General features: G+C 41.6%; 1 protein-coding gene across 2 annotated transcripts in view; it reads left to right on the forward strand.

Annotated features, from left to right (window-relative positions):
- syn2b (synapsin IIb) overlaps positions 1–20,066 on the forward strand; it is a 348,709-nt gene that overhangs the window by 264,393 nt on the left and 64,250 nt on the right. For both annotated transcript variants that reach the window (XM_080182020.1, XM_080182025.1), the window contains exons 6-8: positions 13,976–14,038; positions 14,573–14,715; positions 18,552–18,626. In XM_080182020.1, the coding sequence (XP_080038146.1) occupies positions 13,976–14,038; positions 14,573–14,715; positions 18,552–18,626 (281 nt within the window). The remainder of the gene's footprint in view (positions 1–13,975; positions 14,039–14,572; positions 14,716–18,551; positions 18,627–20,066) is intronic.

Consider the following 20,066-nt stretch of genomic DNA (forward strand, 5'->3'; position numbering starts at 1 on the left):
TTCCCACTTTCGCCACAGTGGACCCTCATATTTATGGTCCTGTCACTTCCTACAAACCCCGCCTTCCCAGGAAGGCAATAGCCTGTCACTGCTTGAGCTCCTGTACGAAGGCACGTTGTTGGACTCCCAACTCCCACACAGAGCAGTCATTTCAGATGATTTCTCCAAACATTTGTTATGATTAGTGTAATTGCTGTGGCAACGATACTTCTTAGAGGGAAAAACAGCCACAAGTGTAAAATCTATTTAAATGATTTTCAAATTTAAAGCACTAAAAAAAATCTTTACTTTGGCTCAGATAAATGTTTTATATAATGCATCTTCAGAAATAGTAAAGGAATCATTGCTACAAATTGCTTTTTAATTGCGCTATTATAAAATTAATTTTAATATGTCAGTTACTTGATGTCAATCTTTGTCAATCGCATCCACTAAAATGATGTGGATATTATTCAGTTGTTTCATGAACAGCTTCATTTAATCCTATTGTTAAAGATTTAGAAGCAGCAATCCACTTTTCACAATATTGAATTCACTATTCAGGAGTTTAAATATTACATATTACAACAATATGTTAGCAATTACTGGAGACAATCCTGTTTAATTCCTGCAATATGGTAGGTCAAGGAAAGAAAAAAAATCTCGCTAATTAGAAATGATTGTCTGTAGTTTGGAGATAGATCAAAATCTGTAATCAATTCAAAAAATGCATTTGAGAAAAGAATCCACCAACGGGAATGGGCATGGGGGAATAAAGAGAAATTATTTTCTTGTTTTTAATCCTTTTAATATATTAGACATAAACTGAGGTGCAACTGGCTATGTGGGGTAAGTTGCCAGGACTACAGTTACTCTCCTCCCAAGGGCGACGTAGCCGCATGGGGGAGTTATCAGCCAAGCTAGGTTCCAAGAGGAATCTCACCGCAGACCCCATTCAAATCCTTACCTTGATGTGTAATAATAACTTTGCACTGCAGCAAACACTATTTCGGATGCAATGTGAATGTGTACTTTTTATTTAGAATGAAACTTTTAATTTGTTGCAAAAAACACCATGGGGTGATGCTAGCACATACTATCACCTTCTCACCAATCTTGATTTAGACATTTTTTTTCATCAGGATATAAAATTTGGTCATCTGGTTGATAGTGAGGAAGAAATCAGATTGAGTGCCCTGCCCACCTTCCCATCTGAGACGCAGAATCCTTTTTTTTTCAGATTTTCGCCCTTGTCACACCCACACCTGCCAGCCTAAAAACTGAGGCTGGAGGGACAATGTCCTTGTCAAGTGAAAAGGTGGGTTTCCCACCTGAGGCCTTACCCGCCCAAGCGTGAACTTGCATCCGGGTTGGGGTCAGCTGGTTCCTGTGGTGAATCCCATCCATTCAATTTTACACCCACCTCCCAATGCCTCAGAACACACCTTGGGGGCAGCATAAAATTCTACCCAATGTATTTGGATACAGCAAGTAAGCCAAGAGAATACACAATAATTGACAAGTGTAGAGGAAGATTTCTGCAGTCACAGAACAGATAGATAAGATAGTGAAAAGGCATGTGGGATACTTCCCTTTATTAGTCAAGACATGAAACATACTTAAACCACAGCTAGAATACTGTGAATAATTCTGGTCACTACATAACAAGAATGTTATCCCTCATTAATGGGGCATTAATTGAATGTGAGTGGGTTTCCTGTTCCTTCACCATGAGTGCCTACTACTGGGTTTCTTGAGGTTCCCCAGCATGATGATTGGAAATAGACACAGTAAGGTTTTTCACATCTCCTTATAAGATCAACAGATGAAACTGTGACCAGCTTAGCCCCACAATCACCCTACAAATCCTTGAAAATCTTGAGACCTTCTCCTGATTCTTGTGCTTGGGAAAAGGAGGTTCTCTGGGACAAAAGTCAGAAGGTGAGACCGACTTTTATCAATTTGAGGCTGGGACACAAAATAAACCTTTCCCTTCTAATAGAAACCTCTATCTAAAAAGACCCTTGATTGTCAACTATTTAGCTCTGAGGAAATATTGTCAGCTGATTGAAGAGTGACATTCTCTGCAGTTTTGCAGCCACTTGACACAACTATTCCTGAATCCCATTAGTGCAGTTTTCCATATTTTGTATGTTCTTGCACAACCCAACTGACAGATTACTTATTAATTTTTGATCTGGTAGCTCAGGCATTTGTTGCTATTTACTGCACATTTCCTGGACTCAGAATCCTTGTTGTATCCATTAATACCCTTTTACCATAGGACTTACAGCTTCTTATTATGTTTGGGCTTGAGCGCATATGCTCTTAACTCAATAATCTTACAATTTAGTTTGTGTTGTGTGTCTGCTGTCTGGCTGTTTAAGGCAGTACAGCAGGAGTGGGTCACCAGACTTCAGGGACCAATGCGAACCGAGAGTGAGTAATCACCCCACAGGGTGAAGTCTTCTCTTGGAGAGAATTACCCAGTACCTGCCATAGAGTCATAGAAATTTACAGCATGGAAACAGGCCCTTTGGCCCAACTTGTCTATGCCACCCTTTTTTCTAAACCCCTAAGCTAATCCCAATTGCCAGCATTTGGCCCATATCCCTCTATACCCATTTTACCCATATAACTGGCTATAAGCTTTTTAAAAGACAAAATTGTACCAACTTCTACTACTATCTCTGGCAGCTTGGTCCAGACACTCACCACCCTCTGCATGAAAAAAATGCCCCTGTGAACACTTTTGTATTTCACCCCTCACCTTAAACCTATGCCCTCTAGTTTTAGACTCCCTTACATTGGGAAAAAGATATTGATTATTTAGCTGATCTATGCCCCTCATTATTTTGTAGACCTACATAAGATTACCCCTCAGCCTTCTACACTCCAGAGGAAAAACATCCTAGTCTATCCAGCCTCTCCTTATAACTCAATTCATCAAGTTCTGGTAGCATCCATCTGGTAGCATTCATCTTTACTGCACCCTTTCTACTTTAATAATACCCTTTCTGTAATAGGGTGACCAGAACTGTATACAGTATTCCAAGTGTGGCCTTACCAATGTCTTGTGTAACTTCAACAAGACATCCCAACTCCTGTATTCAGTGTTCTGACCAATGAAACCAAGCATGCTGAATGCCTTCTTCACCGCTGTGTCCACCTGTGACTCCACTTTCAAGGAGCTATAAATATATACCCCTAGGTCTCTTTGTTCTGTAACTCTCCCCAACACCCTACCATGTTACCCTGTCCAGTTAACATTGCAGAGACTGGAGCACTGCACCAGGCCAGTCGAGAGTTGCAATTCCTGCACCTGGTTTCTATTACATCCCTAACACCCCTAATGAAGCCTGAAATCTCTTGACTGTGCTAGCGTGTCACAACATTACAGGTTGTGATTGACCTGCCTGTGCAGTGCTTTTTCTAAGAACCCTTGCTCGTTGGTGGCAGGTAAATCGCTTTCTAGAAGAATTGACTTCTATGTTGAATTAATGATTGTGAAACATTTTACCGCAGATTACTTATTCAGATAAATAACCTGTCAATAACTTAGTAGCTGGATAAATAACATAATTAAAAGAAATAATAATTAGGCTCATAAATTCTTCTCAGTAAATTAGGTGCTGGAGAATTAATTTAATTCAATGAGACCACTGATTTATCAGTATTGATTTCATCAGTTGCTTGTGAAATGAACGTTGACTCAAAAGTGAATTCCACAAAACTTGAGTGAAATCACTGCCTGACATCTAATTAATCTTCCATTCCAATTCATTAAATCAATTATCCCCTCAATTAATTTGGTTCTCTTGAAATCTATGGCCAATAAATAAGATTTCTACATATTAAAAACATCAAGGGATATGGAAATAGTGCAGGAAAACATAGAATCCTAGATCAGGAGTCGGGTATTCGGTCCTTCAAGCCTGCTCGAAGTGTTGGTGTTGAAGTAGTAGATCAACCATGATCTCATTAAATGGCAAATTGGGCTCGAAAGGCTAAATGGTCTAGAATCATAGAACCAATGAATCATACTGCACATAAAAGGCCCTTTGGCCCATCGAGTCAATGAAAACACCTGAAATCCCACCTATTCCCATCTGCTAGCCCTTAGCTCATAACCCTGAATGTTATGATGCGCCAAGTGCTCATCCAGATACCCTCTAGATAAAGAGGTTTTTCCTCACATCCCCCCAAACCTCCTGCCCCTCACCTTGAACCCATGCCCCCTCATGACTGACCCTTCAACTAAGGGGAACAGCTGCTACTCATCCACTCTGCCCATGTTCTTCATAATCTTGTAAACCTCGATCAGGTTGCCCCTCAGCCTTCTCTGCTCCAACAAAAACAATCCAGGCTTTCCCAATCTCTTTTTATAACTTAAATGTTCCATCCCAGGCAGCATCCTGGTGAATCTCCTCTGCATCCCCTTCAGCGCAATCATACCCTTCCTATAATGTGGCCACCACAAGTCAACACAGTACTCTGGCTGTAGCCTCACCAAAGTTCTATACAACTCCAAAATGACTTCCCTACTTTTGTAATCTATGCCTCGATTGATAAAGGCAAGTGTCCCAAATGCCTTTTTCACCACCCTCCTACTGTTCCTAATTCTTATGTTCAGAAAATTTTGTTCCCACTTTTCTAGTTGCTTATTCTGTTCCGCCAAACGGTAGCAATATAGCTCATCTGCTTTCACGCTAATATTTTTCTTTTCACCGCCTTCCGTCTTCCATTTCTAGATGCACCGCAATGTACAGGTGAGGTGTCCTTTGCCAATGAATGCACCATGGAGATTCTGTCACAACAAGATTGCCATCTCCTCAGTGATTTTGTTTAAGTAACTCAGGGACAAACTTTCATCTGGTGTGGAGTCACATTTGAGGGCAAGAATGACCAGTCTTTGTTCTTTTGAGAGGAAATCTGATTTTCCTTTACTCTTCCGACATTGTGCCACTTCTCCTTTGCCCTGGGTATGCCTAATGTGGAAAGCACTATATCCTTTGAGTTTGGGTTCGCAATTTTAAATGAAGGATGAAAGCTGGATTTCCCCCTACACAACATCTTCATTTGGAGGTGTGGGGTTTTGGAGGCCCATTAAAAGCATGCCAGATTTGAGATTTCCTGAAGGAAATAGAACAACTGCTGAGGTGTCAGTACATTCTGGAAGGTATATGTAAAGGGTTTTCAGACCTAAATATGTCACTGTAAGGTGCTGTGTTGTACACAGACGTGTTTTTAATGCATTGATTCATTATGATTCTCTTGCATTGACCTTGTGTATTTGTTCACATGCATTGCAGTGCTTTTCCAATGGAGAAAGTAACATTATGTAATGAAAAATGTTACAAAATGCCGATTACATTTGTGCTATCACACGACTTGCCAGTGGGCTTGGCGAGCTAGTAAGATCGTGAGAGAGGCGAAAAACCAGGTGTACACCTAGTTTCTTGCCTCTCACATTCTTACCAGCCCTGACTGCCGGCTTGATCAGCCTGACTTTAATATTTATAAGTTGATTTAAATATGACTAGTCAGCCTGGGATGGAATCATCCGGGCTCACTTGTCTTAACAGTCTCACCAGTGGAGGTCCTCACCGGCGAGGATCACATATGGTCCCCATCAATGGGGATCTGCTGTGGTGGCCTCACCAGAAGGACCAGAGGCCATTGTGGCCCTCTGGGTAGACAAGGGCAGAGGGAAGTGCACCTTGGGCAGTGCCAGCCTGGCACTGTGGCAGTGCCCACTGGAACCATGCGATGGGGAATGATGGGGTGGGGTCTAAAGGGAATGGGAAGGGCTATGATGGGGCAGGGCCAAAGGGCGGCAGGAAGGGCAGCTGTGCATTCTGTAAATGGGAATCAGCCGGGGCAGCAATCTGCCAGGCTGAGGGGGCAATGATTGGGGGCAATCAGCCAGGGGGGTCAGCGATCAGAAGGGGGCGACTGACATCTCTTTGTTCTGTGGGCGCATGTGTGATAGTGTCCTCTAGTGTGAGCAGCCAGCTTTTGGGTGTAAATCAGCTCCATCCACTCCCTCTACTGGCATGAATCACACTTTGCTTCTTCTTTTGCAATAAGTGTCATAAGATCATGTCTGAAAGCTTGCTGATAAAATGGGTGCAATTATCTCCTGTTTTCATACTTGTTAGGCACTTAGAATTTTTTTAGTAAGATCACCCCCATTACCTTTTTTATTAAGATTTATATGGCTCTGCTGATTTAAAAGAAGTGACTTTGAAAATATCTAACCATCTTACTTTCTGGTTTGAACACGTGAAATAAATTTCCACTTCAAAACAAATCACCTGATTCTTTATATTCATTAATAGAAACTTTGCTTCGAAATTTGAAATGAGCACATTTTGTTCTTACCTTTCCAGAGAGGAGTCTGCTTTTTGGATATCTGTGGCCATTATCAATGCTTGGCTAAGTTTCAAAGGCTAATGGGTTTCAACATAACAGATGTTCCATTCATCTGAGAATTTTTTTTATAATTCATTGTTTCTTGAGATGTGAGCATTGCTGGTTAGGCCAGCATTTCACAGAATCCCTACAGCACAGAAGGCAGCCATTCTGCCTATCAAGTCTGCACTAACTCTCCAACAGAGCATCCTGTCGAGGCCCTCTCCTCCGCTCTATCCCCATAAACCCACATATTTACCATGACAAATCCATCTAACCTACACATCTTGAGACATTGAGGGGCAATTTAGCATGGCCAATCCACCTAACCTGCACATCTTTGGAGTGTGGAGGAAACTGGAACACCTGGAGGAAACCCACACGGACACAGGTAGAACCTGCAAACTCCGCACAGACAGTCACCCAAGGCCAGAATTGAACCTGGGCCCCTGGCGCTCTGAAACAGCAATGCTATCCACTGTGACATCGTGTCCACAATCAGTGAAATGCTGCTTTGATGTCAAGGGTAGTCATTCCTCACACACTCCACTGTAGCTTACAACAGACTCTAGTCTGAAAAGACAGAAATGGCACAAGTCACACGTGGGTTGGATGTGCAATTCGTAAGCTGTAAAACTGCACAAATTGGGTTTTCTAAAGACCAGAGGAAGAATCAGTCGAGTGTTCATTTATTATTCATGAGCCTTTATAAATTCGGCATGATGTTTAGACTTGTTCTAGCAAACAATATAAGTATGTTAGTATCAGGGTTCACGATCAGAAGAAAACACAGCCTATGGCCATTTAGCTCAGTGTTATTGTTTCTAATGGCACCAGTCAGAAGGATGTACATTATGAACAATTTCAGAAAAATGTTTTGGAACGCATAGGTGTTGATTCTGTGCCTTTAAGAAATGTATTTTAATCATGTTCCTTTGCAGGATTTTGTTGGCACCATGAAGTCCGTAATCGGTGTCCTGTTCTATTACTGAGAAAGTATAAATGACATCATGGGCAGGATTTTCCAGCCACTCTCACCCCAAAATCAGAAAATCCCCACCAAGGTCAATGGACCTTTCCATGGTCTGCCCCTCACCCACTATTCCAACATTCGAAGTACCAGTTCACAACGGGTGTTAAAAAGCTGAGAACCCAGCATTACATGAACATACCTGTTTCTGTACAAAGTCTGAAGAAGGGTGTATGACTGTGAGATGATGTTTGAGTTGGAACAACAGAGATAGCTAGCTGTTAGGAGTTATAGTGTGTCACATTTAAGTCCTGTAATTGGTAAAAGTTGTGCTAATTCTTGTTGTTATATTTTAATTGTGTTCTTAAAAAAACTTTATTTGATAAAAGCTTCCTAGTGGGTCACTTGAATCAAACTTGAATTGAAACACCTTATGTTCACCAATGCCAAAGTCAAAATGCAGGACTTAGGGTCTTGGCTAACTTCATAAAACACCTTGGAGGTTCTGGCCTGGGCTTTAAGAAAAGTATGGACATTTGAACAATATGATGCAAAACAACAGGTAAGACCAAGATACAACTGCCAAAAACATGATTTGCCATTTAAAGAACACAAAAGTTTTGGCTGCAGCCATTTGGATCATTTCTACAATTCTCATAGCAAACATGACTAGTGTAATCAGGCTAAATCAGTACTAAATCAGGCACGGCTTAGTTGGTCAGTACATGTCATGCAAAAGAACAGTACAAGGTCGCCTAAACATATATTTTTTACCACAATGAATTATATGACATTTGCAACAATGGCCATCGACTGCCAAAAAAATGTTGAATGCACTGCTGAAGCTTTGAGACCGATTAAGAAAACGATCAAAAAGAAACAGCAGCAAATCAAGCAGGATGGTGAAGCACGAGGGTAATTGGTTAAAAGCAAAATCCTGCGGATGCTGGAATCTGAAACAAAAACAGAAAATGCTGAAACATCTCAGCAGGTCTGACAGCATCTGTGGAGAGAGAATAGAGACAACAAATCAGGATGACCCTTCGTCAGAGTTGCCTGTTGTTGACAAGGATGTGGGCTACTCAGAGATCGATGTAAACCCAAGATGCAGGCCCAAGTAAAACAGAAAGCGAGGGACCAAGACAGAATATCGATTTGATTTCCTTCAAATGTGGTGACACAGCACAATCAAGCAATTCTGAAGTGATTGTCACGTGGAGGTTAGGTGTAAGACAATAGTTCTCATACACATGGTGGTAGAAGTGGTGTGGATTTTTTTGTTCTGAGAAGAAAATACTTGTATTGAAGTGTAGCCAGCTTAGAAATCTTGACCTCTTTTAGCAGTAACTAATAAACTAACAGGCAGACTAATTAGGCCTGGGATTAAGGCACTAGGAAATGGAAGACTTTGTGTTATCTTTAATTTTATGCCTGGTCTATATATATTTATTATAGTGGTCTGACTGATTGAAATAAATGACTGTGAAACTTGGCACCTTATTGGTTTCATTTTTTTCCATGACTCATAATTGAATTAAATATAAGTGTTTGGATAAACTATTGGGTAATGATGTGTGTCTGGATTTGAAATTATAATGCAGTGATTTGTGCTTCATCAAATATTATAAATACTTAAGAGACTGCTTACACAGATTTAAAGAGGTTATAATCCTATGGCTTGCCTAGAAATGCTGGTACCTCTCACATGCACCGTACCAGAAATATCCATCCCTGGGTTACATGGGACAATTGGGCAGAAAGAAATGCTGGTCATACGAGAAAGAGGATATTGCTGATTGCAGTGTTGGGATCCATAGCCACTTGACTGAAGAGCCTTGGGATCCAAGTCTTGTCGGTCCTGCTTTTGAAGAGCACCAAATGAATGTGCATGCACTGGGAGTCATCACAGGCAGTGTCCTGCAGATAACAGTGAGAAGCCTCACAACACCAGGTTAAAGTCTAACAGCTTTATTTGGAATCACGAGCTTTCAGAGTGCTGCTCGTGATTCCAAATAAACCTGTTGGACTTTAACCTGATGTTGTGAAACGTCTTACTGTGCCCACCCCAGCCCAACGCCGGCATCTCCACATCACTGCAATAACAGTTCAGTTTCTGAATCGATTGCCCCTGTGTGTAATATCACACTGGGTGGCATTGCAGTAGCATGATCCACCATGAAGAGGCAACTCCAGGAACATCCACAAAGATGGTTCTGTGGGAAGCCACTGTTTTATTTTACTTTTTTATATACCATTTTTATCACATTTTCGATGATAGATTTTCATTAACATTTTCGCATGGGATAAACCCGACTGAAGCTTCAAGTTTCACACAGGATAAACCCTGCTGAAAGCTTCACTTATGCTGGGAGCATGTTACAGTGTTACATGTGCTGCTCTAATCATCACATACTCACAGTGTGTGATTTAGCTAATCTTGGCAGGAGACTGCTAACTCATGCACAATGCATGATCAGAGGTCCGGACTAATCAGTGTTGACCACCTTATGTGGTGTGTTTAATTAACCAGTGAATGTAAATGGGCATTTCTGGAGTAATGAATAATAATTCTGTGTAAGAACAATAGAAAGAAGAGAGACTGGTGACAGCTTGTGAGAGAGAGAGGGCCAGCAAGACTGAAAGATGGTGTACATCTCGAATGAACCCTTAATAAACTTGTCCAAGACCTACAAAGTGTCAGTGAACTCTTGAATCTAACGGTTCACATTTCAGAGTCCAAAGGGAAGTCTGTGCTTCTATCATTAATTCTTAAACTAACCCACCCTGAAGCCTGGTATGCCAGATTCAATACTGCTGTCCCTTCCAGCCTCCAGATAATGGGAACTGAGTTCCAGACTAGTAACAACCTCACCATTACTGCTGAAGTCATCTGGAGGTAATGACCATAAACAGGGAAAAGGCATAAATGGATGTAGCCATCCTTGGTTTGAACATACAGCTGAAAGGAACCTGTTAGTGCAGTGCTGCAAAAGACGCAGACTGTATCTGCTCCCTCTTTGGATTCAGATGCCATCTAACAAGGACTACCTTCTTTCCAGGAAACCTCAAAAGCAAAAGAGCATGCGGGTAGCTCAAATATTCCAGCTTCCTGGTAGCATCAGGAGGAAGCTCGAGTCACCCTCATGCCTGCATGGTGTGTGTGTGGGGGCATGACACATTCTTTTATGGATGGTGGGGGAAGGATGCCCCTCAGCCCCCTTGCCAGCAGGGTCGCCATGACCATTGCGGAGAGGAGGGGAGGATCTGCCTGTCAGCCCGGAGCTCAATTTCTGTAAAGCCAGGTTGGCCGGGATGATTCTCAGGATACATAAATTTAAATGCTGAAATGACAATCCCAATTGACAGGCGCTGCTAACGCCCAGTAGGAAACACTCTGGTTTTCCCGCTGTCAGGAGCACTTAGAGGGCAAACAGATGAATTGCAGCCCCTGTCAGGATTGTTTGCAGGCCTCTGGGGTGGTTGGCAGACAGAGGGGAGGTCCCTTGTATATAGTAAATAGCTGGAGCTCAAGTAATGATCTCTGCAGGAACCCACTAATTACTCCCTGTCACTTCGAAAAAACCCCATTTATTTCAACTGTCAATTTCCTGTCTGCTACCCAATCCCCATTCTATGCCAGTATGTTGCACCTGATCCCATGTACTTTAATTTTGCGCACTAGCGTCTTACATGGGACTTTGTCAAAAGGTTTCTGTAAATCCAAAAACACCACATTCACGGGTTCTCTGGTTCACTGAGTACTGGGGGCAATTTCAAATTCAGCAGAGGAGGACAAGGAGTTTACTTGGGAAGGGGAAAATAGAATGAGGGTAGGCTTGCAGAAAACATAACAACTGACTGCAAAAGCTTCTATAGATATGTGAAGATAACAAGACCGGTGAAGACAAATGTAGGTCTCTACCAGTTAGAATCAGGTGAATTCATAATGGGCAACAAAGAGATGGCAGACCAGCTGAATAAATACTTTGGATCTGTCTTCACTAAGGAGGACACAAATAAACTTACAGAAATACTAGGGGACACTGGGTCTAGCATGAAGGAGTTACTGACGGAAATCCAGAATTAGAGGTCACAGGCTAAGAATAAGTGGTAAGCCATTCAGGACTTCTTCACTCAGTGAATTGTGAACCTGTGGAATTCTCTGCTAATTCTCTACCCATTCATCAGATATGTTCAAGAGAGAACTGGACGTAGCCCTTGTGGCTAAAGGGATCAAGGGGTATGAGGAGAAAGCAGGATACTGAAAGTGCATGATCAGCCGTGATCATATTGAATGGTGCTGCAGGCCCAAAGGTCCAAATGGCCGACTCCTGCACCTATATTCTATGTTTCTATGTTTCTCCCTTATCTATTCTGTTAGATACATCCTCAAAAACTCCAGTAGATTTGTCAGTCATGACTTCTCTTTCATGAATCCATGTTGACTTTCATAAATCCTGTTGGTATCTTCTAGGTATTCTGTTTTTGCATTCTTTATAATAGACTATTGCATCTTTCTTACTGCCTGTAGTAGGCTAACCTGTCTAATTCCCTGTTTTCTCCCACGCTCTTTTTTTAAATAGCAGGATTATATTTGCCATCCTCCAATTTGCCTGGACTGTTCCAGAATCTACAGAACTTTGAAAGATGACAACTAATGCATCCATTATTTTCATGGCCACCTCCTTTCGTACACTGGGACGTAAATTATCAGGCCCTGGGAACTTTTGTCCCATTAATTTCTCCAGCACTTTTGTTTAGTAATATTAATTTTCTTCAATTCCTCCTTCTGACCAGACCCTTGATTCCTTGGCATTTCTGGGAAGTTTTCTGTGTCTTCATCCATGAGGATAGATCTAATGTCGTTGTTTAATTGCTCTGTCATTCCCTTGTTTTCTCTGATACATTTTCATGTTTTGGACTAGAAAGGACATTGTCAAGGCAAATGGAGTGTAACTGTTTCTTGCAATGGGAATGGAATACAAAAGTAGAGATGTTACAGTTGGACAGGGCCTTGATGAGACCATGTCTGGAGTATTGCCTTTGTCTCTTAACTTGAGAATGGACATAATTGCATTCAAGTGATATAATTACACTGTCTGATCTATGAGCATGAATATCTACCCCTTGATCACCAACTGACCATGGCTCAGGTCTAACAATCAAATGTAGATTTCTTGGGAGATTTGTCTGCAATAAAGGTGCATTTAAATGCAAGTTGATACAAGATCTATTGATAGCTCCTGTTGATACAGGAGCTATAGTATTTATCAGTCAGAATTGCCAGTAAACGCAGCGAGACCTGGGGGTGCAAGTGCACAAGTCTTTGAAGGTGGCAGTACACATGGAGAAGGTTGTGAAGAAAGCCTATGGTATGTTAGCCTTTATAGGAAGGGGTATAGAATATAAGAGCTGGAATCTAATGTTGCAGTTGTATAGAACATTGGTTAGGCCGCATTTAGAGCACTGCATCCAGTTCTGGTCACCTTACGACCAGAAGGACGTGGAGACTCTGGAGACAGTGCAGAGGAGGATTACCAGGATGTTGCCTGGTATGGAAGGACTGGGTTATGAGGAAAGATTGAGCAAATTGGGGCTGTTTTCCCTTGAAAGATGGCGACTGAGGGGGCATCTAATAGAGGTATATAAGATTATGAAGGGTATAGATAGAGTAAACAGAGGTAAGCTATTTCCTATGTTAGAGACACGCAGTACGAGGGGCCATGGGCTTAAGGTGAGGGGGGAGAGGTATAACACAGATATTAGAGGGAGGTTTTTCACACAGTGGGTAGTGGGGGTATGGAATGCTCTGCCAAGTAAGGTGGTGGAGGCAGGCACGCTGGAGTTGTTTAAAAGTAACTTAGACAGGCACATGAGTGGGTTGGAGATGGGAGAATATAGGAGATTGTTTTAAATAAGGTTCATTAGCATTGGGATGTCCCTGGTAATGTAAAAGGATGTGGAATGATAATAATGTTTTTCTCTTTTAATTCACAGGTTTTGAGTCGGTCCGCCTTGTTGTCCAACGAGGGGCATACACGCGATGGGTCGGACTTGGGCTGCTCTTGAATGTTTGAGAGTGGCCTAGTGCTTCATGTCATTAGTGTGTGCTTAAACTGGACCAGATACTGGGCAAGACGACAGCTCAGTGACTATCACTGTTTGCTGTGCAGACACATGGATTTGGGCCAGTGTCTGTGGGAGTTTGCGCATTCTCCCCGTGCTTGCGTGGGTTTTCTCCGGGTGCTCCGGTTTCCTCCCACACCCCAAAGATGTGCTATTAGGCTGACTGGAAGTAATAAATTGTCCCTAAATTAGTTTCCCTCAATGTGGATGGCCATAAAACAATAGATAAGGGGTCATGGGTGGAGGGGGGGACTGGTAATGTTAAAATGGTGGCGCGGGCTCGTTGGGCCAAAGGGCCTGTTTCCCGGGCTGTTTTTGTTCTTTCTTCTTTGTTCTTTAAATCCTAAAGTTTCTATTTAACAAATAATAAAAAGAACTCAATGCTCTTGGCAATATCTGATATGGTATGAAACATGTCCTGTTCAATCATAGTGTAAGTAGAATGAGAACAGAAAGAATTAATGAGAACATTTTCTGTATTTTCAGTTAACCATGCCAACATTTCCTGCTGTTGTGAAGATTGGACATGCTCATTCAGGCATGGGAAAGGTAACTAATCTTTTATAATTGCCTAAGCCAAAAGTCAACAATTGTACAGAAACGTTTCTCTAAATCTTAAGGTTCTTGTAGTTTACCATTATAATATGATAGGACTGTATTTCTGAGCTGATGCCAACTAGCCCATCCCTTCTACTACCTACCATCCCGGGAATCATAGCGGATGGGACACGGACCACGATCTCGGACAGGAATTTCGGTCTTGGGGGCCAGTGTGGTCGGAAACACGTGCCTGAAAGTTCAAAAGATTGTTTGTAACATGGATCTAAACCTTCAATGTTATTTGGCCAAAGCTTTCTTCTGGATGTATATTTGGATCCATTAAACAAAAGTTTATGTCCAGTTTTACTTCATGCACTGTGAATGATATTATGCAATGGAAATGTGATGGAAAACCAGTTCGAAATCCTCACTGAAGAAAATGACTTTTGTAATATTTCCGCAGAAATACTTCATCTGATTCTCTTCTCTTCTCTCCCTCTCTTCTACCTTTTCCCTATGCTGCCTTTTAATGGATGCTGCCAGGTGAAAGTAGAAAATCATTACGATTTTCAGGATATAGCAAGCGTGGTAGCCCTAACAAACACCTACGCCACAACAGAACCCTTCATAGACTCCAAATATGATATAAGGATTCAAAAAATAGGCAATAATTACAAGGCTTACATGTGAGCAAACATTATGTATATTTCTCTGGAAAGAACATTTTAAAATAAAAAACATTTTTAAATGACATTAAAATATCATTCCTTTGTGTTTGTGAATCCCAAATCCTCTTCCCTCTACGCTTATTTTCAGTTGGTCATTTTCCATAGTTGTAACTGTGTTCATTATTTTGTAGTATGGTCCCCACTGCTTATAATGGTTCATGCTGGTGAACCAGCAGGTGAGCGCTACTTTTCATAAGTTGCTATAGCCCAGAGGATGTTTCAAGGCTCAAACTGGAGAGTGCTGCAGTTCCAGAGTTCAAAGCTGTCACTGAATTATTGCAGAAGACAAGATGAAGCAGCAGCACATTCTGGACTGATTTAGCGTTGTGCTAATTGTGCCTGCTTAAATTTGCAAAGGCTGTACTTCATTAATAAAAGAATTGTGTTTTGCCTTTCTTGGAAAGTATCTGGATAAAATTGGATAAAAGGTGCATGGAGACCAAGGAAAAAATAACAGCATTCTTGTTTCTCTTGACAAACCCAACTTTTAATATGGTTGAAGATTCCTTCCATGCATGGTATTATTAGTTTTTGTATTAGTTTGTATTGCATGTTTTACCATTGAGCACAGCTGCTGCACATGTGGAAAGATTTCTTTGCTACTGCAAGTTATTAATTAGGACTGCTGCTACAGTATGGGGAAGGTAATGGGGGGAGCAGCACGATGGCGCAGTGGTTAGCACTGCTGCCTCACAGTACCAGGGACTTGGATTCGATTCCCAGCTTGAGTGACTGTGTGGAGTTTGCAGGTTGTCTGCATGAGTTTCCTCTGGGTACTCAGGTTTCTTCCCACAGTCTAAAAGGTAGGTGCATTGGCCATGCAAAATTCTCCCACAGTGTACCCAAGCAGGTGACTACGGGATTTTCACAGTAACTTCATTGCAGTGGTAATGTAAGCCTATTTGTGACACCTATAAGTAAATTTTAATTTCATTTTCACATTCCGTGCAGATGCAAACCAGTAAGTGAGCTCAGTGGTGCTTGCTTAAAATAAGCACCGCATTTAAGTTAAGACAAGCAATTTTGAAATCAACATCGATACAATGATTTCAACTACAGCTTTTTGGTCAATATAAGCAACAGCTCATTTTAAACATGAGTGTTTTAAGTGGTCGGAACTGTATACACCTCACTATAAATATAAACAACATTTGTCATTTAATGGTATTATACTTGCAAACAAGTGTTGGAAGCAGAGGGAAAAGGAGGGTTACCTTAAAATAACAGGGATAAAATACTTCCTTATGAAAATCACTATGCATTCTGTAGAAATTGCTGCATAGGAACAAGCCATACAGCCCAAAAAATGAATGCTCGCTTCATGATATCAACACTTTAGATACGTTACACTCTTGACGTCCTGCTCCTATACATTCCTAATCTCCCTGTTACAACCGTAATTATAATGAATTGCTAATCACATATAGGACCCCTATGGTGCAGAAGGAGGCCATTCGACCTATTGAGTCAGTATCAGCTCTCCAAAAGAGCATCTTACCCAGGATCCCCCACCCCACGCAACCCTATCCCTATAATCCACACATTTACCATGGCTGATCCATCAAACCAACACAATTTTGGACACTAAGTGGCAACTTAGCACAGCCAATCCACTTACCCTGCACACCTTTGGACTGTGGGAGCAAACCAGGGCACCCGGAAGATACCCACGTAAATATGGGGAGAAAACTTCATACGGAAAGTTATTCAAGGTCAGAATCAAACCTGTGAGGCAGCAGCACCAACCACTGTGCCACCATGACGCTTTCCCTTCAACTGTTTCTCTCTTCCTTCAGAACATGGTGCCACTGTAATCATCTAATGGCCTTGCCCAGAGACCTCATTCTACCCTCAGGAGGTCAGTTGGAGAGGACAATTTGCTTAGAGCGTTCTGCTCCAGTCTGATCTCCCTCATCTCTCTGACCTATGGATAATCACCATTCCTTCCTAACACTGCCTGTGAGGTGGTTATCCTCTGAAACTCTTGTGCCACTGTCTCCCTGCTGTACCTTTTCCTCCAGAAACCTTTCTTCTTCCCTAATATAAAAGTTAATTTATTAGTCACAAGTAGGCTTGCATTCACACTGCAATTAAGTTACCATGAAAATCCCCTACTGCGGTGACTGTTCGGGTACACTGAGGGTGAATTGAGCATGGCCAGTTCACCTAACCAGCAAATCTTTGGAGTGTGGGAGGAAACTGGAACACCTGGAGGAAACACACACACAGATATAGAGAGAATGTGTAAACTCCACATAGGTAATGACTCAAATCAAAGTCGAACCTGGGTCCCTGATGCTGTGAGGCAGCAGTGCTAACCACTGGGCCGCTGTGCCACCCCATGTTAAACTATTTCCAATTCCACCTGAAACTCTGAGATCTTGATCTCATGTAGTCCCAGTCAGGCAAACTTCCTCCAAATATGCTTGCCTGAGTTAACATTTGTTACGGCTCAAAACATACCGCAGGAATATGACCAGAAAATACTGGAAATGCTGAACAGATCAGGCAGCAGTGGAACAATAAACAGAGTTCAAGCTTCAGATGAATGATCTTCCATCAGGACTGAGTACGATATGCTTGACTGAACCTTATTGAATGACGGCAAATGCTATCTGTAGGCGCCAGTTCACCACAGTTGTGCAATAAACTTTAAAGTTCAGTCAAAGAGGGCGAAAAACACGCAAGATGTTCGAAATTACTTACCCGTTACTCATGAATTCCAACCCACATAAAATTCTCAAGTTTTGGAAATTGTTTTCGCTCAATACCCATCCCAATCCTTTATCAGCTCATGACGCAAGAACAACTTGCAATACCATAAAGAAAGCAGTTTTTCACAATTAAGTTGTTAAGCCTGAATATTTCTGAAAGAGTTTTTAAAATGTACATCTAAAATTTTTGGGGTGCTACACTTTTGCTTATAACAGAAACTTTCAATACATTACGGGCGGCATGGTGGCACAGTGGTTCACACTGCTGCTTCACAGTTCCAGTGACCTGGGTTCGATTCCTGGCTTGGGTCACTGTCTGTGTGGAGTTTGCACATTCTCCTAGTGTCTGCCTGGGTTCCCTCTGGGTGCTCCAGTTTCCTCCCACAGTCCAAAGATGTGCGGATTAGGTTGATTGGCCAAGCTAAATTGCCCTTAGTGTCCCAAGATGTGTAGGTTAGAGGGATTAGTGGGTAAATATATAGGGATATGGGGATGGGGCCTGTGTGGGATTGTTGTCAGTGCAGACACGATGGGCAAATGGCCTTTTTCTGCACTGTAGTGTTTTTACACTTTCTACAATACTTTAAAGAGAGAAAATACATCCCTTACTAAGAAGATTGCTTTGCAACTCTTCCTAACTACTGTTAAATTAATCCAGTTAATTGTTTTTGAAGCTATGTGGGTCGGCATGGTGTGCTGAAAAATGCAAATCTAAAGTATTTTCCTGATAACTGAACAGAAAGATGATTATTAAATGGCTAGCAAATCTAACATTGGAGTGGTCAATTCCAGCTGTGTATGAAACTGAGTTGTAGCTTAATTACATTTGGATGTAGAAAGAAACAAAGCCACAAAATACTTAGTTTTCCTTCAATCCCATCCAACAATAATGTTGGAATCCTGTACAAAAGCAGACTTATTAAGCAATACTAGTTAAAATAAGATTATTAGATCTGATGACGGGTGATTGCATATAAGTTATAGCTAAATATATTTTGAAGTCATGCTGAAATGTTGAACAACAGAATCATGGAGAAATAGAACCAAATGCCCCAGCTGTAATTTATTTATCTTTTCTAGGAGAACATCGATATCTGGAAACTGGAAAACAAATACTGGGTCAGCCATGCTCGAACAGATTGCAATGACAGACAGGTGAGTGCTCCACTGATACAGAAAGAATCACGTGCCATACAAATATGTATATTGAAGTATAAATATATGTCACAATATTGTTCAGTGTACACAACTTCTAGATCAGTTTGGAGAACATTGGGCCAATTTTGTTGTGTGGTGCACCAAGAGTGTATTATTAGAACTTAAAATGCAGATCCTGTGCACATTTCTGACAGGACTGCCATTCTGATGTCTACTGTAATCATGTTACGTTCATGTATTGATTTTATTAAGCCCCACATTTTATATGGATACATTTAAATGAGCACCTTGCAAAAACCTGTATGGTTGCATCAGGCTTGCTCATTTTCCTTGTGCACCTATTTGAAAATAGTTTTCCATTGATAAGGAAGATCTTAAAGTTACAAAGGCTTCAGGTGGAACCTTGCCGTGACAAGTTTGGTGGCAGGATGGCAGGTGAGGGGTTGGCAGATGGGGACCCCATGACCTTTCTACCTCCACCCGAATTAAGGGTAAGACAGGAAGCCCTGTGAACAGTCTTCCCACTCCACCATCAACTGAGGCCCTTAAATAGCAGGCCACTCAACATGGGAACAGCGTGCAGGCTCCTGGAGGTGCGGTTCCTCATTTCAAGGTAGTCAGTGCCTGACTAGCCTGTGATGCCTCCATTCAATGAATGATTAAGAAGAAGTGAGAATACTTGTGAACCTAGCAAGTCAGCAAAAAAAGTTAAAAGTTCAAATGGTAGAAATTAGTTAAAGAAGAAACATTTTGAAACTAACCTGAACAATTATTTTCTAAATTTTGATCCTACACTTGACAGCACTAATTATTATTACCGAAAGATATCATTAGAGATTTGGATTCATAGAGGCATAGAATCTCCAGAGTGCAGAAGGAGGCCATTTGGCCCATTGAGCTTGCATTGACAACAATCCCACCCAAGTCTTATCCCCATAACCCTATATATTTACCCTGCTAGTCCACCTGACACTAAGGGGCAATTTAACATGGCTAATCAACCTAACCTGCACGTCTTTAAATGGGGAGGAACCCAAAGCATCCGAAGGAAACCCACATGGACACGGGGAGAATGTTCAAACTCCACACACAGTCACCCAAGACTGGAATTGAACCTGGGTCCCTGGTGCTACCAACTGTGGCAGTGTGCCTCCCATTCATATCTATTACGGTCTTCAAAGCTGTTTTTTTTTCCCAAATGATTAGGAAAATGGTTTCCTTAATCTGCCCAGTTGAACAGATAGATTGGCTTCACCAGACACATGGAGAGCTTGACATAACCCAAGCTACATCCGGTTGACTAGATCAGTCTGCAATGCAAACACACACTAAACCCAAAGGATATACAGTACGGAACACAAGAAAGATTTCCAACTCCAAACTGACTTTCAGGGAACCCGCATGCATTTGAATCACTGGATCAAAAGAAATACTTTG

The sequence above is a fragment of the Carcharhinus amblyrhynchos genome, chromosome 3 (assembly GCF_965287045.1).
Source record: "Carcharhinus amblyrhynchos chromosome 3, sCarAmb.v2.hapA, whole genome shotgun sequence".
Classification (NCBI taxonomy): domain Eukaryota; kingdom Metazoa; phylum Chordata; class Chondrichthyes; order Carcharhiniformes; family Carcharhinidae; genus Carcharhinus; species Carcharhinus amblyrhynchos.